At 52.6% G+C, this 26346-nt stretch overlaps 1 protein-coding gene across 4 annotated transcripts in view; it reads left to right on the top strand.

Moving 5' to 3' along the window:
• The window catches only part of Nphp4 (nephrocystin 4), a 115429-nt gene that overhangs the window by 10748 nt on the left and 78335 nt on the right, over positions 1–26346 (top strand). For all 4 annotated transcript variants that reach the window (XM_055615152.1, XM_055615153.1, XM_055615154.1 and 1 more), the window contains exons 3-9: positions 423–575; positions 10329–10501; positions 11503–11567; positions 12936–13091; positions 17016–17152; positions 20349–20530; positions 21147–21273. In XM_055615152.1, coding sequence (XP_055471127.1) covers positions 423–575; positions 10329–10501; positions 11503–11567; positions 12936–13091; positions 17016–17152; positions 20349–20530; positions 21147–21273 — 993 coding nt within the window. The remainder of the gene's footprint in view (positions 1–422; positions 576–10328; positions 10502–11502; positions 11568–12935; positions 13092–17015; positions 17153–20348; positions 20531–21146; positions 21274–26346) is intronic.

The raw sequence follows: 26346 nt of genomic DNA, 5'->3' as shown, positions 1-26346 counted from the left end.
TGGCACAGAGCAGAAACAGAACAGATAGCAAATGAAGGTTGTTGAATGAATGAACAAGAGAAAGGCAGAGTACTCTCACCTAAGAACTGTGGTTTTAGGCCGTAACAAAGGCGCCGGAAGCCAGGCTTGGTGCTGCACCAAGATGGTTCCATCTGCTAACAGAATGGCTGTAGCCTCAGGCCTGTATCTGGCAGACATGACCTGGCCTCCGGTGCCCTAAAGCCCTGGGCTGTGTTAAGTCTGTCACCTGAGGGCATTGCAGGCTTCCCATTGGCCAGGCCAGGCTGAGCATCCCGATTTCAAACTCCAGCAAGACCAGTTGCTGTGGCTGAATGTGGGGGTGCTAAGGCCCAGTGTCCTCCCGAGGTCTCCTGTGGTGGCTCCGTGCAGCTCTTCAGGGCTTCTTCTCTGATGCCTCTTAGGGAATCCTCGACATGTGGTCGGAGTTTGAATGCCATCTGCGGGTGTCTCTCTTCGATGTCACCTACAGACACTTCTTTGGGAGGACGTGGAGAACCACGGTGAAGCCCACCTATCAGCTCTCCAGGCAGCCACCTCGGATTGTCTTCAGTGAGGTGAGCTCTGATGACAGCAGGCAGGGCTGCTTTATGGTAGGGTACCGGTGTGCTGGGTTCCGTCACCTGCAGGCGATGGGGCCTTTGCACACCAGACCTGCGTGCGGGGGTGGCCTGGAGCAGCAGGGCCACTGGTGCAAAGCTTGTCTTCGTGGTGGGATGCTCTGTTTTTAAACAGCCTCTGTGTAGGAGACAGACACCCAGCCAAGTGGATGTGCTCCTCAGGGTGTGCAGGGATATGGGGATCCCTTGGTCCTCAGGAAGCCTCTGGGATCGGACCAGTGAAGTTGCTGTCTCATCCAATGGTGTATGAGCTTCCAAATCCATTACAAAAGTAGCTGGGGGACAATGGCAGGAGGACCCACTTGGTACTCTCAGTTCACACATCTTGGCTTTGCTGATTCTGGTTCTGTGGTAAGGCAGGGCGTCATGGCAGGGGCATGCGGCAACGTCTCTCCTCCCATGGTGGTGAAAGGAAGCGGAGATAGAGTGCTTATCCTCGTGTGCTTACTCTCCTTGTCCTTTTCCATTGGGACTTTCAGTCTGTGGTGCAGCATCACCTACGTTCCCAGTGGGTCATCTCCCTGTGGTCAGCCCCTCACAGACCACCCAGAGCTGCGCTTTCCAATCTAGGTGCTTCTCGTTTTAGCAAAACAACAGTTAAGAGCGACCATCACAGGTGGGGAAGCTAAGGCTCAGGAGAGTGGCTTTCTGTGTGGAAGGTGGCAGAGCATGGACTCAGACTGATGGTTCTGCCCGCAGGCTTGGCAGTAGCATGGCACCAGTTGGGTCCGAGTTCCCTAGGAAGCCCCTTGGCTGCTGTCAGCTCACGCTGGCTCCCCGGGAGGTGCCAGGGAGAGCCCGCTTCCATTCCACTGGAGTGACACAGAAAGCAGCACAGGCCATGCGCTGTGAAGGGTTCTAAGGAGACTCAGAAGGACTGGGGACCTGCTCCAGGCAGGGCCTGTCAGAAGCCAGGACTGAGGGGATGAGCGGGGAACGGGCACTGGATGAGTGGCAAGGCAGGGCAGGGGTGAGGGGAGCTGGGGCTGCTGTGGTGCTGGCAAGGTGGGTGGATGGCTGTGTCCAATAGTCATTCCTAGTGAAGCCGAAGAGGCCCTCTGTCCTCCCACCCCGCTCTTCCCAGGTCTGGTCTCCACCCTCATTCCTCTTAGTGTTCCCTCTCCTACCTATTCCCTCTCTACAGCCACATCTGCTGTCTATTCTGTTTCCCCTCTGAGTGAGATTTAAGCATCCTCCCTTGGGTCTTCCTTGTTACTTATCTTCTTTGGGTCTGTGAATTATAGTATGTTTATCCTATACAGTCTGGCTAAAATCCACTTATGAGTGAGTACATACCATGTGTGTCTTTCTGGGTCTGGATTACCTCGCTCAGGATGGCCTTTTCCAGTTCTATCCATTTACCTGAAAACTCCATGATTTACTTGTTTTTAATAGCTGAGTAGTATTCCATTTTGTAAATGTGAAATAGTTTCTTTAGCTATACCTCTCTTGAGGGACATCTAGGTTGTTTCCAGATTCTAGCTATTACAAATAAAGCTGCTGTGAGCATAGTTGAGCAAGTGTCTTTGTGGTATGGTAGAGCATCTTTTGGGTATATGCCCAGGAGTGGTATAGCTGGGTCTTGAGGTAGAGCTCTTCCCAAATTTTTGAGAAAGCGCCCCCAGATTGATTTCCAAGTTTGCACTCCCACCAGCAATGGAGGAGGGTTCCCCTTTCTCCACATCTTCACCAGCATGTGCTGTCATTTGAGTTTTTGATCTTAGCCATTCTGATCGGTGTAAGATGCAGAGTCGCTTTGATTTGCATTTTCCTGATGTCTAAGGATACTGAACATTTCTTTAAGTGCTTCTCGTCCATTCGAGATTCCTCTGTTGAGAATTATCTGTTTAGCTCTGTAACTCATTTTTAATTGGATTATTTGGTTTGTTGGTGTTTAATTTCTTGAGTTCTTTATATATTTTGGATATTAGCCCTTTGTTAGATGTAGGATCAGTGACTAGTGGAGGGAGGAGAAAACCAGCTGACCCACAAAAACTTTGACCCTAAATTTACCTTGCCTACGAGGTATGCAGGGACAAAGATGGAGCAGAGGTTGAGCCCCAGCCTGAGACCCAACCCATGGGAGAAGGCCAACCCCTGACATTATTAACGATATTCTGCTATGCTTGCAGACAGGAGTCTAGCATAGCTGTCCTCTGAGGGCCCCCACCCAGCAGTGGATCGAAACAGATGCCGAGCCTCACAGCCAAACATTGGGCGAAGCTTAGAGAGTCTTGTGAAAAGTGGGGGAAGGATAGAAGGACCAGGACGTGACAGGAGCTCCACAAAAGACCAATAGAACCAACTAACTAGGGCCCAGAGGGGCTGGTGGAGACTCAATCATCAACCAAGGACCATGCATGGACTGGACCTAGCCCTCTACACTGTTGTAGCCCATGGGCAGCTCAGGCTTCATGTGGGTGCCCTAGTAAGGGGAGTGGGTGGGGGGGCTGTCTCTCGTGGATTTTCTGTTACCTGCTTATTCATCACTTTCCTTCGGTGGGGCTGTCTCGCCAGGTACAGGGGAGGAGGACACACACTCAGTCCTGTTTGCTATTGATGAGCTGGGTTGGGTGGGTAGGGTAGCTTCCCGTCTCTGAGGAACAGGGGAGGGAGGATGGGAAGAGAGGGAGGGAGGGTGGCACCAGGAGGAGAGGAGGGAGAGGTCTACAAATGGGATCTAAAGTGAATAAACAAATAAATTATAAATAAAAATATATTTATTTAAAAAAAAAAAGAGTTGGAGAGGCCACAGAGGCCTTTCCCATGCTGTCTGCTTTTCATACTTGACCTTCAGGGGAGAGGAGGAGGAGCCTGCCCAGGTCTGCAGGTGACAGCTTTTGCTGGCTCCAAGCTGTCTCCTCTTTGGCAGGTGAACTGAGTGAGGCTCAGGAAGCCTGGCATTGTGACAGCAGGTACCATGGTCAATGGTGGAGGTGAGCGTGGCGGTTTTAAGTTGTTACTCAGGTCGCTTATTCTCTAAGGCTCCTCTTATGCTGTGGCTACTTTTGCCACAGCCAGTGCCGAGCCTCAGGTTGGCTGTGAATATGTTGCTCTCTGACCTTGGCCGTCACCCAGCTGTGTGATTCCGTGTGGCTTGGCATGGCTCCTTCTGAGGCAGCACAGACTTAACACAAGTAGCTGAGGGAGATAATGGCCTCAGAGGTCAGAAGATTAAACAAAGCCTTGGCAAAATCTGTGTCATGGGAGCTGAAAGTGTCTGACAGGTTGTTATCAGGTGGCTTATGCAAATACCCTGGAAAGGTCTGCCAGGCCGTGTCAGTGATGACAGGAGTCCACACTGTAAATCTTGTACATGGCTCTGTGTGGCCCTGTGAGGACCGGCTCAGCACAGGCAGTGAGTGGGAGGCCCTGTGAGGGCTGGCTCAGCACAGGCAGTGAGAGGCCCTGTGCCTTTGGCACCCTGGAAGAGTTCTCTGTCTCTTGGTGGTGGTACAGCGGATGGGGCATGGTGCAGCCCCCCCCCCCCGCTGCCTTTGGTGGTAGCCCCTGTAAAGATGGATGGAATGTTTTGGTTTTCTCTTCCTCCTGTGTGCAGGGGCCCAGGGAGACCTCAGGTTGTGACAAGTTTCTGTGATGAATGACAATGGTGGTGGCCATGATAACATGCCTGCTCAGAGGGGCTTCTGAAGGCTTCGCTCATCCTTGTCCTGTGGAGGCCAGCAGTCTTGAGTGCTCATTTTAAAAGGGAGGAAGCAGGAACATGGAGAATGGAGCCTCTCCCCATGGCCCCCAGGATACACAGCCCTTGGTATCCTGGGCGGTGACCCTGCACATAGCCGTGTTCTAGGCCAGCACCCTCTCTGAAGCCTGCACAGAGACACTTAGCCTCGGGAGTTCCTGACAGAGCCCCTCCATCTCTCCACTATGCCCTTGCTTTAGCTCTGTATTTAGAGATGGGCTGGAGCAGCCTATTGCTGTTCTGTTTCCTGCTGGTGATCCTGACCCAGACCAGCACAGGCTCTAGATTGCCAGGGTGGAAGCAGGGCCTTCCATTTCCAGTCCTGAGGGTAACAGAGAGGTGGCCCCTGTAGAATACCCAGTGGTTGTGACAGACACTTCTTGGGACTGATACTGCTTCTGTCCTTGTCTTGAGTTGGCCACTGTGTCACCCTGGGTTTCAGTTGTTCCAGAAGCTCAGAAACACTCAGATCTTCCTTCCTTCCTTCCTTCCTTCCTTCCTTCCTTCCTTCCTTCCTTCCTTCCTTCCTTCCTTCCTTCCTTCCTTTATATATTTTGTAGGCACTACTCTACTTGGGGGTTCCTTAAAGCTTATACCTCCCTTCCAACCCCCCCAACCCCAGGTAGGGGAAAAAGAAGGTTGTAAGGAAAAGGGGACATAGCCCTCGTTACTTCTTCCTGCTGAGTAGGGTCACAGGAGTCTTTTGGGGGCAATACCAATATCCATTTTCAGGAAATCCAGAAGTTCAGGTAACCAGCAAAGCAGCAAGCAGTCCTCCTCCGTCTCCTCCAAGCCACTGCCCCTTCTTCCTTTGGGCTGTCATATTTATACCCCTCAAAGCCCTTAGAATTCAGCTAATTTCAGCTGGCAAAGAGCCCCTCTCAGAATCCGCATGAGGCAAAGAGCCTGCTGCTGTGGACAATCTGAATCAGTCCCATATGGCACACCTGGGATTAAAACAAAAACATGTTTATATCCACAACAATTTTTTCTTTATTTTTTAAAATTCACTTTACATCCTTGATGTATCTCCATCCCTCCTCCCTTCCCAGCCCTACCCTCTCTCCGTCCCCTTTCAGAGGAAAAGGGGTGCGCCCTTTCCCATCCGGCCCAGCTCATCAAGTTGTACCAGGCCTGAATATGTCCTCTTCCCCTGTGGCCTGGCAAGTCAGTCCTACCAGGGGAATGTGATCAAAGAGCTGGCAAGTGAGTCTATGTCCGATGCAGTACCCACTTCCCTTCCAAGAGGGCCCACACGAGACCTAAGCTGCATTTTCAAGGGGGCCTAGGTCCAGTTCATTCATGGTCTTTGGTTGATACTTCAGTCTCAGCAAGTTCTCAACAGAGGAATGACCTAGAAGCACTTAAAGAAATGCTCAACTTTCTTAGTCATCAGGGAAATGCAAATCAAAACGACTCTGATATTCCATTTCACACCAGTCGGAATGGCTGAGTTCAACATCTCAAGAGACAGCATATGCTGTCGAAGGTGTGGGAACACTCCTCCATTGCTTGTGGGAGTGCAAACTTGTCCAACCACTCTGGAAATCAATCTGGCGCTTTCTGAGAAAACTGGGACTAGCTGTACTCGTGACCCAGCAATGCCACTCCTGGGCGTATACCCAAAAGATGCTCCATCGTACAACAAGAACACTTGCTCAGCTATGTTCATAAGAGCTCTATTCATAATAGCGAGAATCTGGAAACCACCTAGATGTCCCTCAACCAAAGAATGGATGAAGAGACTGTGCCACATTTACACAGTGGAATACTACTTAGCTACTAAAAACAAGGAAATCATGAATTTTGCAGGCAAATGGTTGGAACTAGAAAAGCCATTCATCCTGAGGGAGGTAACTGAGACCCAGAAAGACACAGATGGGATGTACTCACACTTCACTGCCCCCTAGTGGCCAGGTGTCCTGAGCCCGAACAGACCTTTGCCCAGGATCCTGGGTTCTGTTAGCCATGCTGGTGGGAGCCACGCCAGCTCAGCCACCTCAGGCCAGGCAGCAGTCTTGATTTGTCTTCCTTTGGTTGAGGCTGTGTGCTGTGAGGGGAAGAGGGGAGTGTTCAGGCTCCATGTGTGGTGGCCAGAGAGTCCTGAGGGTGATGTGTGGGCCTTGACTTGCTGACACTTTCCAGTTTGGTGCTATGCGCATTGCTGGGCCAGTGGTGGCCCAACACTGAGGCTGGCCTGGCAGCCTTTGGCACATCTCCAGGCCAGCCCACTTCCTCCTGTCTCCTGACACCAGAACACAAACATGGGGATTGTGGTTCAGCTAAGTCGAGGGAAGTTCCCTTTCTTCTTTGTGGTGTGTGCCTGCACGTGTTGGCATGCTCTGGGTGGGTCCTTGGCAGCGTGTGCTGTGGTGGCGATCACTGGCTGGTCAGTGGCTGCGGCCACACACACATGACTAAGGTGCTTTCAGAGGTGATTCTTTCCCCCCGGAATGAGCCAGCCCAGGGGTGGAGAGTGTGGCCAGGTGACGTTTTCAGATCAGTGTGGTGAGAATGGAGTCTTGATGGCTCTCACTCAGCAGAGCAATGAGAGCTGCCGAGCAGTGAAGGGGCGCTGACCAGCGGGTGAGGCATCGTGCACACATAGCTCTGAGAGAGCTGTTTCCACAGGGCGGCCCCTGCTCAGCTGCTGCTGTGTGCCTTCAGGAGGAGGGCTGTTCCTCCTTGGTCAGAAGCACCCACTCCAAAAATCAACATAAAGCGGGGCCTGACAGAAGCAGTGCCATTGGCTGTTGTCAAGGTTCAGTTTTCTCTGTGTGGGAGTGAAGTGCCAGGCTCTGGGGAACCAGGGAGGGCTCCAAGCTGGTTGCTTCTGCCCTGTGGTGGCTCTTGCTTTGGGCTGACGGGTTTTGGTCACCTGCTTGTATAAGATAGCCAAGGAATTGCTCTCTAGCTGAAGGGCCTGATATGTTGAGGTTTGCACGTGGGCCAGAGCCTGGGTTTCAGGAAGGTCACTCAGCTCTGTGACCTTGAACTCATCTGCGTCTCGAGTGTAATTCGTGTGGTCTCCAGCAGGTGCCCGTGAAGAGGGCTGCTCACTAGGTAGATGATGAGTCCGTACTGCATCCCAGGCTGCATGGGGGCCGGATGTACAGACAGACAAACTCCTGTGCAGCCTTCCAGTCAAGGGTCAAGTTTACCTTGTCCCTCTAGACATCTGCGTTTCTCGGCCGTAGAACCACTCACACCGGGGCCTGGGTGGGTTTTCGGGTATTCGGTGAGGTGGTGTGGGTGCGACCCTACCACTTCGACACCTTCCTGGCTGGGTAAGCTGCCAGCTTTGGAACTGAGCCTGTGAATGTCCTAGGGGAGAGCAGGGTTTGTAGAGTTGGCCCAGCTTGGGGTGGTCAGTGTTGATGGCCACTGGCCAGGAAGCGTCAACCCAGGCTGAGTCAGTGGATGGGACTGTGGGAGGCCTTTGAGGATTTTTCTTCTGAAGGTCTTGGGTAAAGGGCTCGTTGCTGTTCTTGCTGTGTGGCTACGGGGTGGGCCTGTGTGTGTGTGTGTGTGTGTGTGTGTGTGTGTGTATGTATGTGTGTACATATGTGTGCGTGTGTCTGTTGCGACAGGGATAAGCGGGGGAGGGGGTTGTCCTGCTCTGTCACTGTCTTGAACAGGCTGGCCAGCGCAGGTCCTCTGTCTCCACCATCCCGGGCCCTGCCTGCGGTTACAGGCGTGCTCTTCCACTCCCTGCTTAGGGCTGGAGATGGGAACCCAGGTCCTCAAGCATAGCAAGCGCTCTTACACCCACACCCCACCCCACCCCTGCCCCCAGCTAATGGCGGGTTTTGAAGTTCTTCTTTGCACGACGCTGGTTTAATTTTTCTCAGCTCTCTGCTGGTCTTCTGAGCACGGGTGGCAGGTCAACTTGGCTGTCAGTAGGGGATGCCTGCTACAGCTTCTTCTTAGAGACACATTGTCAGACCTGTTTTCAGTGCTGTCAGTGCCTGCAAGAAACGGAAACCTGGCCCCTAGGCAAACGGTGTCCGTGTTTGAAGATGAAGGCCTCAGGAACGCACATGACTTATTAATCTTTACCCCATCAGGGAGGAGCCTTGGCCACTCGTGAGACAGTGCTGTGGCGGCAGCCACTCCTCTGTTGCCGGCGGCCTTTCCTCGCAGGGATTTGATGGGTTTGACTCAGACTTTAATCATGCCATTTCAGTTGACACTTGGAGTTTTCTTCCCAATATGTATGGCGCTGTGTTAATTGGATTGCCCTGGTTTGGAGGCCCGTTTACAGGGGCCACTCGGCTGTGTGCTGTCTGGAATTTTGGCTGAGCCTTTTGCAAGCTGGAAAGCTGGGGTGGGCAGGGCTGCGCCTAGCACAGGTATTCCAGACAGGGCCGAGCCTGGGAGGCTTTGGCTTCCTCAGTTCCTCACAGCTCTTTGTTCCTGAGCAGCGAAAGCCTTGAGTGGTTGCCTAACCTTCCCTTTCTAAAGCCCCTGAGCCTTGAACCTGGGGAAGGTTGTGCGTTTCCCAGGTCCCCTATGACGTCTTTAGCATGGCTCTTGTGCTAGAAGGACAGAAGATGTTTGGAAAAGAGCAGGTGTAGGTTCATGTCAGCCAGGAACGAGGCTGATGTGACTGAACTCGGACTGTCTTTCAGTGTGTTTGCGACAGAGGCTGGCTCTCTGAAGAGAGATGCCGGGACTGTGAGGATGGGAAAGCTGTGTTTGGTGTTTTTGGTTTTGTTTTTCCCACCTTGGTGGCAGTGAAGGGAGGGGTCTAAGTGGCATGGTATGCTTGTGCTTGCTTTCTTTTTGCTTGGACTTGTTCCTCTGGTTCCATTCTCAGGTGGAGTAGTTTCTAGGTGAACCCCTGCTGGGCCATGCCTACTGCTTTGTACGAGAATTTAAATGTTTGTTTCACTGCTGGAAAGAGGAGGAGGGCAGTGTTCATAAAACTGTTGTGCACAGGTGTAAGTACTCGGGTGAGAGAGTGCCAGGCTCAACGGCCCAGCAAGGCTCTGCAGCAGCGACCCGAAGCATAACTGTCTCAGCCGAGCCAGCTGTCAGCTACAAGTGGTCATTATTTCATCATTTCACAATAAGAGATAATAGAATAACGATTTATAGTTCGTGGCCGATGTTTTAATGCACCCCTCTGTTATCCCTGCTGACAGTCTGTGATTACAGCAACCATTTTCTCGGTGACACTGTGGTAATGACTCCTTAATAGGAGTGTTAGCAGAATTTCAATCACAAGGCGCTGGCGGCCTCTGCCCTGCCCGGCCCGGTCTGCAGGGGGCATCTTTGTGCTCAGCTGGAGGCTTCACACCAGGTTGTGGACCTGAGGCCTTTGGTTGACTAGTCCAACCCAAGGATTCATCTCTGTCTCTCCTGCTTGTAATGTAGTCAATTAGAACTAAAGACAAGTGCATTGAACTGAGCCAGGGGAGAAAGTGCGTGAGCTCGTGCCTGTGTGTGTGTGTGTGTGTGTGTGTGTGTGTGTAGGCATGTTTGTACGTGTGTGCACATATTTGTGTGGGTGTACACACATGGGTGTGAGTTGGCAGCCTTAGGTTGATATTGGGAATGTGACTTCGTCAATTTGAACTCAAAACAAGTACATTGAGCTGAACTAGGAAGGGATGATGGCTCTTCCACTTTCCTCATTGTCACAGGGTCCCTTAATCGAATGCAGAGCTCACTGATGTGGCTATTCTTGCTCGCCAGCTTGCTCTGGGTAGCCCACCTCTGCTTTCCAGGGCTGGATTCCAAGGAGGCTGTCACAGCCCCCTGGCTTTGCGTGGGTTTCTAGGATGTGAACCGCAGCTCCCAAGCTCGCACCCCAGCCTGGGAGGGTCTTGTCACGGTGCTGTGTTCTCCTCCTCACAAGAGCACTAGGTGGGGCCTGATGCTCGTGGTGTGTCCATGAAAGGGCCTGGAGGGGGGGCATCCCCTCACTCTTGCCTTCGGGACGCCGTCACCCCCAGCAGCAGCCTCTGCCTTCTCTCCTGCAGCCCTTCTACTTCCACACGACCGTGAGCCACCCGAACATCGTGGCTGTGGTAGAGGTGGTCGCTGAAGGCCGGAAGAGGGACGACACCCTGCAGGCACTGTCCTGTGGCTTTGGAATTCTGCGCATCTTTGGCCATAAGCCAGAGTCTCCCACCTCTGCGGCCCAGGACAAACGGTACCTTCTGCATTTTCTTTCTTTTCTTCTCTCTCTGTCTCTTTTAAAGATTTAATTATTTTTATCCTGTGTATATGGGTGTTTTGTGTACAAGTATTTCTGTACAAGATGTGTGTGTGTGTGTGTGTGTGTGTGTGTGTGTGTGTGTCTGGTGCTAATTCTCAGTCCCCTAAAGAGTTACTCTTTTCTGTGGGGTGAAAGCCGGCTTTGGGTCTGAGTGTTGGGTTTGATGTGGCATGCACACAGGCCGAAGCCCCGAGGTGTCGCCTGTCTTGTGGGATTTGGGGCAGCTACCCATTCCTCTGTGCAGGACAGGCAGCTGTGGAATGCTGACTGTGTACTGGTCATTCAGTGGGTGGCTGTTCCGTGCCTGCTCTAAGCCAGGCTGCTTAGAAAGCGGTGTACAGAGACGGGGAAGCTCTGGGTTGTCCTTTCAGCGCCGGTTCAAGCTCACACTGTGTCTCTAGGTCTGAGTTTCTCAGAGTTGGAACCACTCACGCTCAGGTCACTCTCTGCTGTGGGGCCGACCTGTACACTGTAGGATTCTCAGCAGCATCCTGCCCTCCCCCAGCAGATGCCAGGAGCAGTCCCTGCCCAGTGTCTTAACTCCATATCTCCCCCAGACACTGCGAGACGTGCTCATGGGAACTCAGCAATGGGGCTGGACTTTGTCTTCCTGGCATGTCTCAGTTAGGCCATTTAATAATAAAATCATTTTCATTATTATTCCTTTCTCTCAGTTTGGAAGAGCAGTGAGTGTGGTTTACGTCTGAGCCTGTTTTCTAGTTTCTTGCTCGTTGGGTTGCAGGTCTTTGAGGCATGTCTGTCATAATGTGGGTAGCTGGCACTGACCTCAGCCACCTCTGTTTTGGTAGCAATGTGACCAGTACTATTTTAGTAGGCTCTGGGAGGTGGGGTCCTGGGAGCTGCCCTGGTCTTTGGTGAGTGATGTCTTCATGAAATGTGTGCAGCTGACATGGTTTCCTGGTTTTCGTTCTCAGGTTGAGGCTGTATCATGGCACCCCCAGAGCCCTCCTGCACCCTCTTCTCCAGGATCCCATAGAACGTAAGAGAGTGGCCTGGTCTTGGCATGTGTCTCAAGCTCCTGACTTTCCTGATGGCCTTCTGCTCTGCCCTGCCTGGTTGCCTCTCGAAGTGTGATCCCTTAGGGCGGCGTAGCAGGTTCTGCAGTGGCTATGGGCTCCTGTGTGACTGGCTTTGCTTCTGCAGTGGACAGAGGAGGAGCCTGCCTCGGTCTCCGACTCCTCCTCGTGCCTTCCAGGGCCTGCTGCCTACAAGGCTATGTCTCAGGAAGTCAGCATGAGCGCCGTCCTGTCTCCCAGCCATATGTGGAAACTGCACACACAGCTTGCTTTATGGCTAGAGAGACTGAATTCATCAGAATAATACTTGACTATTGCAGAGCTGGACATGGTGGTGTCCCGGCCACTTGGGAGGCTGAGGCAGGATGGTCACTTAGTTCTTAGAGTCTGGGGTCAACCTGAGCAATAGACAATGAAACTGTCCCCGAGCACAGGGGCGCAGAGGTGCTTGATCCCAGGGACCCAGGGAAAAAGCAGGCATGGTGGCACTGAGCTGGGATATGGACACAGGCAGACCTGGAAGTGCAGTGGCCAGCCAGCCTGACCTCCTTGATGAAATTCCAGGCCATGAGGGATCCTGTTTGAAACAAGAAGTGGAAGGAACCTGAGGGACAGCACCCAAGATTGTCCTTTAACCTTTCCCTCCCTGCACTGTGCACACACATGCATCTGCACATACATGTAGGTACACATAGGCATGTTTTGTGTATGACATGTGTGTGTTTGTGTCTGGTGCTAATTCTCAGTCAGCCAAAGAGTTACTCTTTTCTGTGGGGTGAGAGCCAGCTTTGGGTCTGAGTGCACTTGTGCTCTCTCTCACACACACACACACACACACACACACACTCACACACACAATATAAACAAAAGCTAAGAAACAGTCTGTTGTTTCAGTTTTAACTGAGAGTATGTGGCCTGGTCTTTTTTTTTTTTTTTTTTTTTTTTTTTTTTAAGACAGGGTTTCTCTGTACTCCTGGCTGCCCTGAACTCACTTTGTGGATCAGGCTGGCCTTGAACTCACAGAAATCTCCCTGCCTCTGCCTCCCTGAGGGCTGGGATTACAGGTGTGCACTACCATACCCAGCTGGCCTAGCCCTTTTTGCCTTTATTTTATTCTTGCTTGTTTGAGGCAGCGCTAGCCTGGAGCTCACATTCCTCTTGCGTGTGATTCCCCAGTGCTGAGAATACAGGTGTGTCCCACATGCCTGATGTCACATGTAGTCTCCACCCCTTAGGAAAACAAGCCATCTACTCATGGCGTTTATTCTGCATTTCTGGGCTTTTGCTCTGTGGCTGGAAACAGCCTGCAGTGTCTGGTGCTCCTCCCACAGAGAACAAGCACATGACGCTGATGGAGAACTGTAGCCTGCAGTACACCCTGAAGCCACACCCGCCCCTGGAGCCCGCCTTCCACCTGATCCCCGAGAACCTGCTGGTGTCAGGGCTGCAGCAGATCCCCGGCCTCCTTCCGCCTCACGGGGACACTGGTAAGCTCCCTTGGATCTTGCCGCTGTGAGTTTGGGTTAGTTCAGGTGAAACCTTGGAGGACCTGGGCTCGCTCAGATGGGTGGAGGTGGCGGAGATTTCCACGAGTCCCTGAGTAGCTCAGCAGTGTGGCCTGGTGGAGGTGTCAGTGGTCCCATTCTGGAGCATGTCTTAGCCTCTAGCTGGCTCAGTGTCTTATCCTGAGCAGTGCTATCACACCATACTTCCTGTCTCCATGGCTGTGCCAGGAAAACCACCCTCCCGGGCTGTGCTACCAGTGACATTGTCATTGTTACTTCTTGGTTGTACTGAAATACAGGTAACAAAGTTCACGAGCGTAAGCACTTTAAGTGGGGTGTTTGAGGGCATTAAGCGTCTTTATATTGTAAAGACTTGAAATCCCACCAACAGTCCTTATTCAGCAAGTTCAGGAGAGACTATACCACAGAAAGCCAAGAGCTTTGTGTTCCTGGGACTCTGCTCTGTTTGCTGTGGTCTCTTCAGTAGACTCAGCTGTCCTCCTCCCAGCCTTGGCCTCCTGAGGGCTGGGGAACAGCTTGGTAGCAGAGCCAAGCTTGAGACCCTGGCCTCTGCTCCAGAGCCTGCAGTATCACAGGCATGGCCCAGAGATGGTTGCTGCAGAGATTCCCAAGCCTACCCGGCCCCTTAGTTCTCCAGGATCTATTCTAGAAGGTTCTTATCCTGCCACTGTGGCGCTGGGCCCTTGGTGGGGCTGTCCCCAGGACTGTACTTCCTGTCCAGCCCAGGCCCTCCCGGGAGTACTGGGCTTTGCCGACATCCCAGCTTCCTAGCAACCCTGTGTCTTCTGTGTTGTTGCCATGTAAGGTTGGGTGTTGTCACACACCACTGCCTTAGTTGTGTTCTTTAAGCAGCATGGGCTGAGGTCACCCCGTAGGTTTGTTCTTAGGATGGGCCGCAGACATGGCAAATGTAGGTCTGCTGCCACACCCATGGGTGTGACAGTACCCACGGTTGTTGGCTTCTCAGCGCTTACCGGGCTCCTTGTTGCCACTGCATCCAGCGTGCTCCCTGCTTTTGGGTTCTCTGTTCACTAAAAGGGCTTTTCAGCTCTTAGCCTGAAGCTCACTCTATTTTCCCATCATTCCTGGGTGTGTGCTGCCCAGTGAAAGTTCCCAGGTGAGGTGGAGACACTTCCTTCTTACCTCAGGACTTGGTCAAGAGCTCCAGCTGTTCGGGGTGGCACCTGTTGGTGGTAGAGTGGCCTGTGGCGAGCCTCCAGAAGTTTATGATCCCTGTAACCTTCTTCACTGAATGACAGCAGTCCTCTGGAGTGGGCTGTTTTGGAGACTTAGGGCTGAAATCTTTGTCACATACACCTGTTCCTCCTCGGAACAGAGGTGGGGGTCTGTGCTGATCATTCACAGTGGTTCCCTGCAGTGGCTGGCACAGGGAGACCTGTGGGAACTCTGCCACCCTCTGCTGTGTGTATTGTGGGGAATGCTGCTTGCTTCTTGCACAGCTAAAGAGGCTGACCTCCTGAGAGCAGGAGAAGCTGGTCCAGGGCCACAGGGAGAGGCACAGTACATTCCACACTCCGTTCCTGAGCCCTTGTTTCAGTAACACTCCTAAGTTAGAAGTTCCTCCTCCGATGGAGGTTTGGCCAGACCCCTCACTTCTCCTTCGGGCTAGCTTGCTCTGGTGACTGGCCTTTGGGTGGTCTGGCTGAGCGATGTGAGAGGCTCTGGTAGTGGCTGCAGCATCTCTGCCCAGGTCCTCACTGGGCTCTGTGTGTGAGCTCTGGCATGGAGGCTTCTGTTTCTTGTAGCTGGCCAGAGGCAGGGTAAGCCTTATGAAAGCAAAGAAGATGCTGAGTGCCCCTTCCTGTTTCGCTATAAGCAATAATCTTTACTCAGGGTGAGCACCATGAGCAGATGGCCATGCCATCATTGCCCTGAGCTGGGTAGTGGCTCAAGGTGTAGTAACACCTTTTCTGTCCAGTGAAAAGGGACAGTAAATGACAGGTGCTGCACATAGACAGTCCCTTTGAAGTGGACAGTGGCCACAAGAGCTGCTCACTGCCCTGGAGCCCTTAGGGAATGCAGTGAGGAGGGGGCGTCTTGAATGTCCTGACACCCAGGAATCTGGTGGGTGGCACTGTGATGGTCCCGGTGGCATCAAAGCTGCTGGCAGGGGTATGTGTAGAGACATGTGCCTCCATCTGGACTGCTCCTGTGATCTGTGTGCTCCTATTCCTGTGTCCTAGTGGAGCACTGGTCGCCAGTGTGTGGTGAGAAGAGCACTGTCCTGACAGAAATGCTGAGGTTGCTCCGAGCCTCGTTCCTTGCCTGCACCTCTCTGAACATAGTAAATTAATTTGCAGAACATAGCAGTCTGTTTAGTACGGAGTAGAGAGTAGTGAGTCTGCAGAAAGAGAGCTGCTGCACCTCTCTCATCCCACGTTTCCCACTCCAGCTCCCTTCCTTCTCCCCCTCCCCTCTTCCATGTTATCAAATGGCTCCACTTGCTGCAATGCTCTGCTCAGAGTGGCCTGTGTGCTGGGTGTGCCCCAGGGACCTCCATGTCTCATCTTCCTAGAAGCTACATAAAGAACAGCCTCACAACAGCCTTTCTGACTCTATTGTCAGGGCAGCAGGGTCCTAGGGCAAGGGTACCACCTCCCTGCTCAGTGGACCTATTGAGGGCAGTAATTTTCCCCTCTGGCTACAGAGCCAGGAGGTCCCCAGACATTGCTGAGCCATAGTGTGTGCACACAGGCATATGGATCTGTCTTGCTCACCACCTTACACTAGGCAGTTCAGTGGCATCAGGCACACTCATGTTGCTGTGGGGCAGGGGGCTGTTGTCTCCAAAGTTCTTGGTGGAGCAGAGATGGAAGCTTTCCCCACACCCCTGACCCCCAGCAGGAGGACACAGTGCCTTTTTGATGGCTTCATCAGCACTGTTAGCTTAGCTAACACTGTTCCGCTCCATCTATTCCTCCTCTGTCTCTTCCTCCTCTTTGTTTCTCCCAACAGGAGGAAGTATAGGCTGGCCTTAGCCACCTGCTTCAGTCTTCCATATAGGATGTACCACCACGCCCAGCCAACTCTCCTTTTTATCTTTAAAATTGGCTTTTAAAATCTCCAAGCCCTTATATTTAAATGCATAAGTGTGGGGCACGGTGGCACACACCTGTAATCCCAGCACTCAGGGAAGCAGAGGCAGGTGGATCTCTGTGAGTTTGAGGCTAGCCTGGTCTACAAAGCAAGTCCAGGACAGCCAGGGCTACACAGAGAAACTCTGTCTTTAAAAAGAAAAACTTAAAAAAAAAACCCTAAGTAAGTAACTAACAAAATGCATGAGTAATCACAGAAAGCATAGGAAGAGGCAGAGATAGGAGCAGATGGGGATGACAGCGATAAGGCACAGGTTCCATGGGATTATGGGAAATAGTTGGCTTTTGCTGAAGACATCCCTAGTGTACTTGGAGCCTGCCCTCAGTGTGGATCCTGAGCCCTGCTCTAGGCTCAGCCTCCTCCTCTCTGGCCCAGGCAGCCCCAGGAGGTGCTTCTGGGTCAGAACAGAGGGTTTTCTTGTGGTGCCACCTGGTGTGCTAATTCCTGGGTCTATAACATGCACATCACATTCTTGCATGCTTCAGATGGTTCAGATAAGTCAGTGGTGTGAGAAACAGCACAGCTGGCCATAGGCCTGCCGAAGATGCAGGTGATGAAGCTGGAGGAGGGCAGGACCCTTTCCACCTGGCAGATGCTGGATCAGTTTAGTGGTTCAGCCCACCTTGCCCTGTGGTGGACCTGGAGTCTGTCTGAATGGCTCTCTTGCCTGCACGTCCTGATTGCTTTACCCAAGACTGGTGGGAGCATGGTGTGTGGCCTCTGCTTGTTCACTCGAGACAGCACAAATGAACCCTATTTTCTTTCCAGGTGATGCCCTGCGGAAGCCTCGCTTCCAGAAGCCCACCACATGGCACTTAGATGACCTTTTCTTCACCCTGTACCCCTCCCTGGAGAAGTTTGAGGAGGAACTTCTGGAACTGCTTATCAGCGACCGCTTTCGGGAGGTATTACTTCATATCTCACCCTGTTGTAGCTTAATCTGAACAGAGAAGGTATGGGTGGTGGCAGGGCTGGGACGACCAGCTTCTGGTGTCACTGGTCGTGGCATCCTGGGAGATGGTTCTGCCTTTACCACCCTTCTCCCCTCTTTTTTTTATGCCTGAAGAGGGCACTTCTTTTCCTGGGTTGTCAGATAAAGTAGGGCTAGGAGGGCCCATTTTCCCTAGGCCACGCCCTGAGCAGGAGGTTCTCTCATCTGTAAAAGGTGCTGACAACCTGCAACATTGCTGATAATTTTCATAGATTGTGAAATAGTTTTCATTTAAAAGTAAACTACCCCATCCAATGGGGAAACATAAAATACCCTGCAGCTACCAATGACCTTTGAGGCGAGGTGGCTTATTTGAGGAGTTGACTGTCGGTGGCTCCTCATAGTGGTTTCTGTCAGTAATGTACTCCCATGAAACACTCTGAGCTCTGCCTAACTGTGTAGACACAGCTCTGTGAATGCCTCTTTGTCGGGAGCATGTTACTATTCCTGTCTGTTGCTTCTGAAAACAGGGGTTTGTTTAAGTGCTTGGGTAGGGCATTTGGGGGATCACCTTGGGCAGGGGCATTGAAGTGGCCATCATGTGGGCAGTACATGGAGTGTACATGTTGGCTACACTCAGGGTGGAGACTAACCTGCACACAGGATGCACTGCGGTTCTTCTCCAGTCCTGTCTTTTTGCTGTCCACTCAGCTTCATCCTCTGAGTCCTACCTGCTGCTCTGGCACAGGTCCTCTCAGATATTTTGTGCAGCTTGTTAGTGTACCACAAGAGCCTCAGAACACCTTTGCAGATGGGGGACTCCTGTTTTCCCTTTTCTCTGAATCATTGCCCTCACTGTTGCGTGTGTGGTGAGAGCACAGTCTCCCAAGCCCAGCATCATGAAACCATTGTGCCCTGCTCCATCTTGCCTGGGCCAGCATGGCCTTCCCCCTGCTCCTTGCCTGGCAGCCTCATGGAAATCCCCTCCTTCTGGGAGAATGGATGTTGCTGTCCATTTTCTGGGCATAAAGAATGGGTTACTAGCATTTGACTGTGGACAGATCTTCTTGTGCCTCTATTGAGACCAGACAGAGGCTTTGCTTTTGACCTTTAAACAGAAGAGAACACTTTCATCACAGGGTGTGAAAGGCTGTGGGGCATCTCCTCCCTGCCCGAGCAAACCCTCAGAAGGGTTCAGGGTGCACCAGTGGGTATGCCTGTGTGTATGTGTGGGGAGGGTGAGCCACAAGAAAGGCCTCTTCCTGCTGCGTTCCTCTTGTGCAGGCCCCACATCCGTCTTCTGCTTCCATTCTCTCACCCTTAGATGAACCTCTAGGGTGCTGATCTTGACCTCTACTCCTTTGAAACCATTGGCTTCTTTCCTCTGCTAGTTCCTCTTGCCTGTGGCTCTGTGGTGCCGTTCTGTCAGTTGTTGGTGTGGCTACTCTGCTCACTGTGCTGTGTCGTGTTCCTCAGTGTGAGTGCACTATGCTGTATCCATCTGTCCTGAGGGCTGTGTGTGTCCTTATTAACCTTCTGGGAACATTTCTATTTGTATCTGGGCACTTACATAGTGGGGTCTTGAGTGGGAAGAAGACCTGGAGGTTACTGGCAGGTTACCCGGGGTGTTATTGGCAGTGACGATCTCAGACCACAGCCTTTGCCCTGAATATGAAGCTCCCGGCAGGTTTAATGCACACAGAGGCATGAACACTCCCATTGCTCAGGTGCAGATACCTCTGAGCACAGGCTGTGCAGCCCAGCTGCCGTGTGGCCAGCCTAGGCCAAAGCTCCTAGGTTGCCTGGCATGGAGGGTACTGGATGGAGATGGTGTTGGGTGGAGCCTGCTGACTCTGCCCCAAGAATTCCGGAGGCTGAGCCTAGTCTTTGCAGTAGGTCTGGAAAGCTATGGTGTTCCATTGGCAGCTTCCATGGTTGTTGACTGTGGCTGGTTTTGTGACTTGTTTTTCTTTTTCACAGATATGGTAGGATGATCCTCTAAGGAGGTGCTGTACGCTGTGTTCCCTTAGGGATCCTGGGGAAAATCTTCATTTACTCTGTGGTCTAAGCGGTCTTTCAGAAGCAGGCATCTAGTCTATAAACCTCTGTGGACTCTAGCTTCTCATGAGGCAGAGATCCAAGCTCATCCCCCTATGGATTTGTCTTCACCCTTTTCCTTCCCTCACTCTGCCTCCTTGTGCTTGGGCTTCCTCCCTGAAGATCTTTCCATGGCCTTTCTCCAGGGTCAGGCCTCTCCAGAAATCACAGCACTCTCTCTCATAAGCACCTGGCCCTCTTCTCTGTACAGGGATGTCTTCAGGCCTGTCTTGGGAGAGTCTGCCCCATGAAGATGGCTGTTTCGTTCACTGTGCCTAGAGCTGTGTGTTAACGGTGTTTGTCATGAGCTGAGAATAAGTGGGCAGCTCCATTGGTTCTCATTCTGTTAGTTATAATGAGATGTGTATGCAGATGAGGAGACTTTGTAGGTCTGTTCCATACAGCATGCAGCATGGGGCTGAAGATGGGGCTGAAGCAGCGTTCGCTGCCTTCTTACTTTGCAGAACAGATCGAGGGAGTTAAGGCTGCAGCAGCAAAGAGCATCTCTTTTGGGCTTGACGCTCTCACAGATACCATGGAGGGACTTTGCCCCCTTGGTATCCTTCCTTCCCAGCCAACAGGCTCACACAGCTCCATTGTTTTATTTTTATTAACCAAAGACCACCAGGTGGAGATTTGGCCCATTCATCTTGATTAATGGACATTGAAGAACAAGAAAGTTCCAGATAACCAGTAAAGACCGTGTAATTTCATAAACACTGAGAGTCGGGAGGGACACCTGTCCTTTGTTAGGGTGTCCTCGCTAAGATGGAGGTCTGTAGTGTCCAGCTGTGGCCTTGGGGCAGACTCCATTTCTGTCAGCCTATGACCGGTTGCCTGAGCATGCATCCTCTTCCCACCCATCATCCTGATGGGCAAAGTGGGCCCTGGGTGTGTTCTGTCTCCGGTGCCTCTCCATCATTGCAGCACTCATCCAGACCAACAGAAGGAGCTGAGTTTTGTAGACTCCACCTTGGCCTCCACCATCTGCTTGCCTGCTTAACCAGTCTTCTCTGGCCAGTCCCTTCCCAGCCGTGCAGGACCTCATTCTCTCCATCCCGTGTCTCTTGTAGGGGGTCAGCCTGGTGGATAGCGGCACCCTGGAGGTCCTGGAGCGACGCCTGCACGTCTGTGTCCACAATGGCCTGGGCTTCGTGCATAGGCCACAAGTGGTCGTGCTTGTTCCTGAGACGGACCTAGCCTTGACACGCACGGCCAGCATCAGCAGGAGAGTCAGTGCCTCTTCTAAGAACAGGTATCTCCTTGTGCCAAGGCCAAGCAAGGCCCCACCCCCAAAGGTGGTGAGAGGGAACTACCAGGGGCCGTGGTAAAATGAGGGTGGGCTTGCCCTTTGGGGTGCCCCTCGATCACCCCTGTACCCTCTTTGTCAGTCACACCTGTCAGGCATAAACCTCAGGGTTGTACACTTAGAAAAAGCCCCTATTTTTTTTGTGGCAGCTTTGGAGCTAGTCCTTTAGAAGCTTCCAGCTCAGGGTCTGAAGAGCCCCTGCACACCACCTGGATGGGCCCTGGGATTCATTTCCAAAGTCTTCAAGTCCTACACTGTTGAGCCCCCACCTTGGAGATGTCACTGTAGGGTGCCACGCCTCATCCGTCAGTGTTGTGTGGAGCTCAGCCATCAGGAGGCTAAGTGCTGGGCAGGAATCTGGCCATGCTCAGTGACTTGACCGTCTTCCCTGTGGCTTCTTCTGGAAGTCTGCAGCCATTGCTTGTGGCTTTAGACTGAGTGATCAACACTGTGGGCTGAGCACAGTGGATCTGCTGGGGTCCCTCTTGCTCACGTGGGGAGGTGGACACAGGCGGGATGGCAGCCCATGTCCCAGCATCTCCTGCATTGTGTTTCTGACCAGCTCCGGAAATCAGGTTCTGGTTTTGAGAAGCCACCTGCGGCTCCCAGAGATGGTCAGCCATGCAGCCTTCGCCATCGTCTTCCAGCTGGAGTACGTGTTCAGCAGCCCCTCTGGAGTGGATGGCAGTGTGAGTCCCCTTCTATGCCCGCTGCTGAGGAGAGGCCTGGCAGGTGCCAGTGTCTCCTCTGCCGTATAAAGCCTTGGTAGCAAACGTGGCCCGCAGTCCTAGGAAGCAGCCTTGTTCTGCCTCACCATCCTCCTGGGTATCTGGCATGCTGCAGGCTGATGGTAGGACATGGCCTGGTAAACTCCATGCATCATGACAGCTTTAATTCATAATTATCGAACTGGTAATTATTTTGAAAAACGAGGCCATTTTACTGTGTTTTTCATTTGCTCTGAAGTGTAGTAAAGCTTGAATGTGCATGAGTGATAAACGGCTTTTTAAAGTGAACTTTATGTGCTTCTACATCATAATTAAGAGTAAGGATTTGTAGGTTTGGTGGCGAGAGAGATAGCGGGTGGACATTGTCTACGTGGGTGTGGATCCCCTGGGGAGACACAGCTCACGCTGTTCTTAAGATTCAGGCAGTGCAGTGGACAGCCAGCGGGACTCGGTGTGGCCATAGGCCTTTGCTGCCGGGCAGTTTTCTGAGGAGGGTTGGTGAGCCTGGACAGGGAGAGCCTGGAGTCCACTCGCCCACCGAGCTCTGACTCTTCCTTGCTGCAGAGCCCTGACTCTCCTGTCTCCTGCTCACACTAGGCCTTTCTGGGGTCTACCTCAGGTCTGTCACTGCAGTGAACAGTTCATTACTGGCTGCCTTTTTCATCACTAGGTGCCTTATCTAAAATGTGCTGCTCAGTGCATGTGTGTATGTGGGGGGGATCATGGGGTGGGCTGTGGGAGAACCAGGCCTGTGGGGCACTGCTCGGCCCAGTGTGATCTTAGCACTTAAGCAGTAGGATCAGGTGTTCAGGGCCATCCTCAGCTGTGTGGTGAGTTCCTGGCCAGCCTGGGCTGCAGGAGACCTAGCACTGCAGAGCCTTATCTGCAGGCTCTAACGGCCCGGAAGGGGAACACACACCCAGCGGCACGGGCCCACCACAGCAGCATCTTCAGTTACTCACCCAGGATGTGGACTCCCTGCTCCCTTTTCTTTCCTCTCGCAAGGTGCTTTGCATGTTGGGAAATTTAAGCGCAGAAAGGGCAGACTGGATAGCAAGGAGCACCCCACGCAGCCTCAGCACTTGCCAGCCTGATGGGCGGCTCCTTCATCTCCGCCTCATCCATGTGGAGTTACCCGGAGGCAAGCTACAGGCACAGTTTGTTTTCATCTGCAAACATTTTGCGTGTCCATATTGTAAGTGTGTATGGCTGTGTGTGCATGTGCAGGGTGCGCACATGTTCTTACATGGATATATGAGCCTGCATGGGTGTGTGTGTGTGTGTGTGTGTGTGTGTGTGTGTGTGTGTGTGTGTCTGTCTGGAATTTGTGACAGGAGTCTTCCCCTGAAACAAGAGTTCTGCAATTCTGGTTACTCCAGCTGTGCAGCCCGCCCTGGGGATCCCCGCATCTGCTTCCTAAGCCCCGGGATTACTGTTGCCACCATGCCTGCCTGTGCTTTTGCATGGCTTTTCAGGACATGAGCTCCTGTCCCTGTGCTTATCAGCAAACACTCCCTCTCCTGAGCCATCTCCCTACCCCCGGATATGTGTGTGTGTGACATAAATTTATGGAAAACTGCCACAGAGCAGCACGTGCTGATCGCCGTGTCCCGACGCCAGCTCAGTGTTTGCCGCTCTGGTCAGGCTCTCCACTGTTCTTCCTCCCAGGTTTCTTGAGAGCACCTGAAATCCTGTCATCACTTCTGTGAATAGCTGGTAGCCACCCGAAAAGATGGGCTCAGCCCTTCACCGTGGCGGCCACCACTGCATGGAATGGTCAGCCCGGACGCGGCTCTGTCCATTCCCGTGGTCACTGAAGCTCTGCTTTGCTCCAGTGATAAGATTCCCACCCAATGTCCTCCCTCTAGCCCCGCACCCCGTGCTTTCCCATTGTCTGGTGGACATATTCCACACTCCCACGGTGGCTTTGCTGTGCATCCTTGAGCTGAGAGCCGAGATCCCTGTTTGTGAACAGGTGTCTTCAAATGCCCCATCCGGACTGGAGGGAGACCATCTGGGCCAGGGAGCGTGCCGGCTGAAAGCCTAGCCCATTTCATTCCCTCCCACCTGGGTCTCAGTGCAGACTTTGGCCTTGAGCACTTGTTCAGTATTAAAAGCAAGCTGGGAAGCACACTCATTGTTAAAAGTCTTGCTCTTTCGTCAGAGCCGCCAGAGCCCTGTCATTGCACTTTATCTTTGGGGATAAACTGCGTTGTGAGTTGTCCAAGAGGTAGTGTCTGGGGAGATGGCTTCTTGGCTGAGATTCTGCGGATGCTGTACCTTTTCTGTCCCCATGGAGCTGCCTCTCTGCAGGTAGCCGTGGTCCCCAGCATATTTGCCAGCTCACTGAATGATGGCGCACACTCCCCAAAGCGTGAGGATGCAGTGGGGGCCCAATCGCCGACCTACCAGGCAGCCTCCTGTTGCGCGTGCATGTCAAGGGAGCTCCATCTTCCGCAGGCATGCGGGAGTGAAAGCATGGCTTGTAGGGTGTCGCATGCGGAGACAGCCCCTCCCCAAATGGCTGGGAAGTTGTTCTAACTCGTTGTTTACATATTTGCTGATGGTCTTGGTACAGAACACGTTGGCGCTGGTCTTCGGGCAGTGCTATCTCCCTAGTGGTCTCTGGTGCTGGTATCATGGACTTCGTAGTAGTTACTGTTGCTGTGACAGAATTCGACAAAAGGTGCTGACAGGAGGAAAAGCTATTTGTTTATTTGAGGCACCGTCTCGCTGTGGAGCCCAGGCTGGCTTGGAACTCGCTGTGAGCCCAGGATGGCTTCAAACTTACAAATCTGCCTGCCTCTGCCTCCTGAGTGCCAGCACTAAAGGTGTGCTCCGCCATGGCTGGCAAGGAAGGGCTGATTTTTTGGCTTCTGCTTTGAGGGCACCCATCCTGGTGGGGAAGGCAGTGGCTTGCCGGGGTGGCGTCAGGGGTGGGAGTCGGAGGCATCATGGACCCTGATCATTGACCAGGAAGCAGAGGGTTGCACGTGTACTCAGCTGCCTTTCTCCTGTCCCCTTTCTATCCAGTCTGGACCTCCAGGCCATGGGCATGCTCTGCCCACATTCAAGACAGGTCTCCATTTGGAAAAGTGCCTCAAGGACATAGACATCTTTTTCTCTTTAATTTTATGTGTGTGCTTGTACATATGTCAGAGCGTTGGGACTTGGTTCTTTCCTTTCACAGTGTAGGTGCTGGGGATCAGACTCCAGTGTCAGAGTTGGTCACAAGAGCCTTTGTCTGCTGAGCCATCTGTCAACCCCGTGCGCCTCTTAGTTCAGTCACATTGAGGATTGCAATGAAGCATCAAACACTTAGCCTGGGCTTGTTTTAGGCCCATGCCTGAGGCCTCTGGCCCTCTGGCCTCTCACTGCAGCAGTGTCTTGGTGAATGTCCTGGTGATGGCTCCTGCTCATACTCAGGCTGAGCGCTCAGGGTTTTCTTAAAGATTTATTATTTATACATTATTCTGCCTGTGTACTTACATGCCAGAAGAGGGCACCAGATCTCATTATAGATACTATAGAGCCATCATGTGGTTGCTGGGAATTGAACTCAGGACCTTTGGAAGAACAGCCAGTGCTCTTAACCTCTGAGCCATCTCTCCAGCCCCCTTTTTTCAAAAAGCCAAAGCACCCGGTATTCCCAGGCGGTCTCCCATCCATGCACTAACCAGATCTGACCCTGCTTAGCTTTCGAGATCAGACAAGATGGGGCGTGTTCAGGGTGGTGTAGCCGTAGACCTGGATTTTCTTTACAGAACAGGGGGAATGGCCTCCACCAGCCCGGATGGAGCCTGGGGTGCCAGGGCTGCCTGCTAGGAGCTCCCGTGTCCCCTCTGCTGTGGTGAATTGAGTCTTGGCTAAGCATGGAGCTCATGTGTGTCTTCTCGTCTCCTTTTGAGAAGAGATGAGATCTGTGGCCGGGGACTGCCCCAGAGGTCCTTCTGTGATGGGTAGTGTGTTTTAGAAGAAGCTGTTCGATTTTCTGCCTGGCAGCTGCCTTTGGTTGACTCCAGAGACCCAGCTAGAAGCATCTTTCTTCTCTGTCACTCATGGCTCAGAGAGCACCTTTGCATACTATGATCATCTTTCCAGGAGGCTTTCCTGAACCTGCTTGAGAGCACCTTTTCTCCCTAGAGTCAGGAAAAGCCAAAGCCTGGGCCTGGGAGCTGGTCAGGTAACCAAGAGCCTGTTTCCCTGCCCCCTTGGCTGTGCAAACACTGTGCTTGTATGGGGCATTGTAGTGAAACTGTGTGTGTGTGTGGTGTGCTTGCATGTGTGTATGCATGTTTGCATGTGTGGGCTCGTGTGTGTGGGCCTGAGGTTGGTGTCTGGAGTCTTTCTTGATCACTTTCCATTTTATCTTTTGAGCAGGATTTCTCAAGCAAGCCTGGAGCTCAGTGCCTTAGTCAGGGTTACTATTTCTGCGATGAAACACCACGACCAAAAGGAGCTTTGGGAGAAAAGGGCTCACATTTCCTTATCACTGTTCATCACTGAAGGAAGTCAGGACAGGAGCTCAAACCTGGAGGCAGTAGCTGATGCAGAGGCCATGGAGGGCTGCTGCTCAGCCTGCCTTCTTACGGAACCCAGAAACAAAGGTACAGGGGTGGCCCCACCCACAGTGGACCGGCCCCCGGCCCCCACATGGATCACTGATTAAGAAAAGTCCTGCAGCCCCGTCTTACGGAGCCCTTTCTCAGCTGGCTTCCCTCTCCTCAGATGACTCTGTAGCCGGCACACCACCAATGCAGCTAGCCAGCTTGCTCCCCCTTTACACTGTTCTGGGGATCCAAAGTCTGGGCCCTTGCCATGCAGCGGCCGTCTCCCCAGCCGCGGTGTCTGCATCTTTTGACTTTTTATAGTTACAGATGTGGATTCTGACTGCTTCCTGCTAGGTTTATTCATGGGCAGTCTGTTTTCCACGCTGTTGTTCTGCCTGGGGTATTCTCCCTCATTTACATCTCACTTAGCTGCAGTGCTTGCGTGGATAGTTATTATGTTGACCAGACAGCCAGTTCTTCTCAC

The sequence above is a fragment of the Psammomys obesus genome, unplaced genomic scaffold (genome assembly GCF_907164565.1).
Source record: "Psammomys obesus unplaced genomic scaffold, mPsaObe1.curated_primary_1811, whole genome shotgun sequence".
Taxonomy (NCBI): Eukaryota; Metazoa; Chordata; class Mammalia; order Rodentia; family Muridae; genus Psammomys; species Psammomys obesus.
Note: the sequence above shows the minus strand (reverse complement) of the source record. Positions and strands in the feature narration are given on the sequence as shown.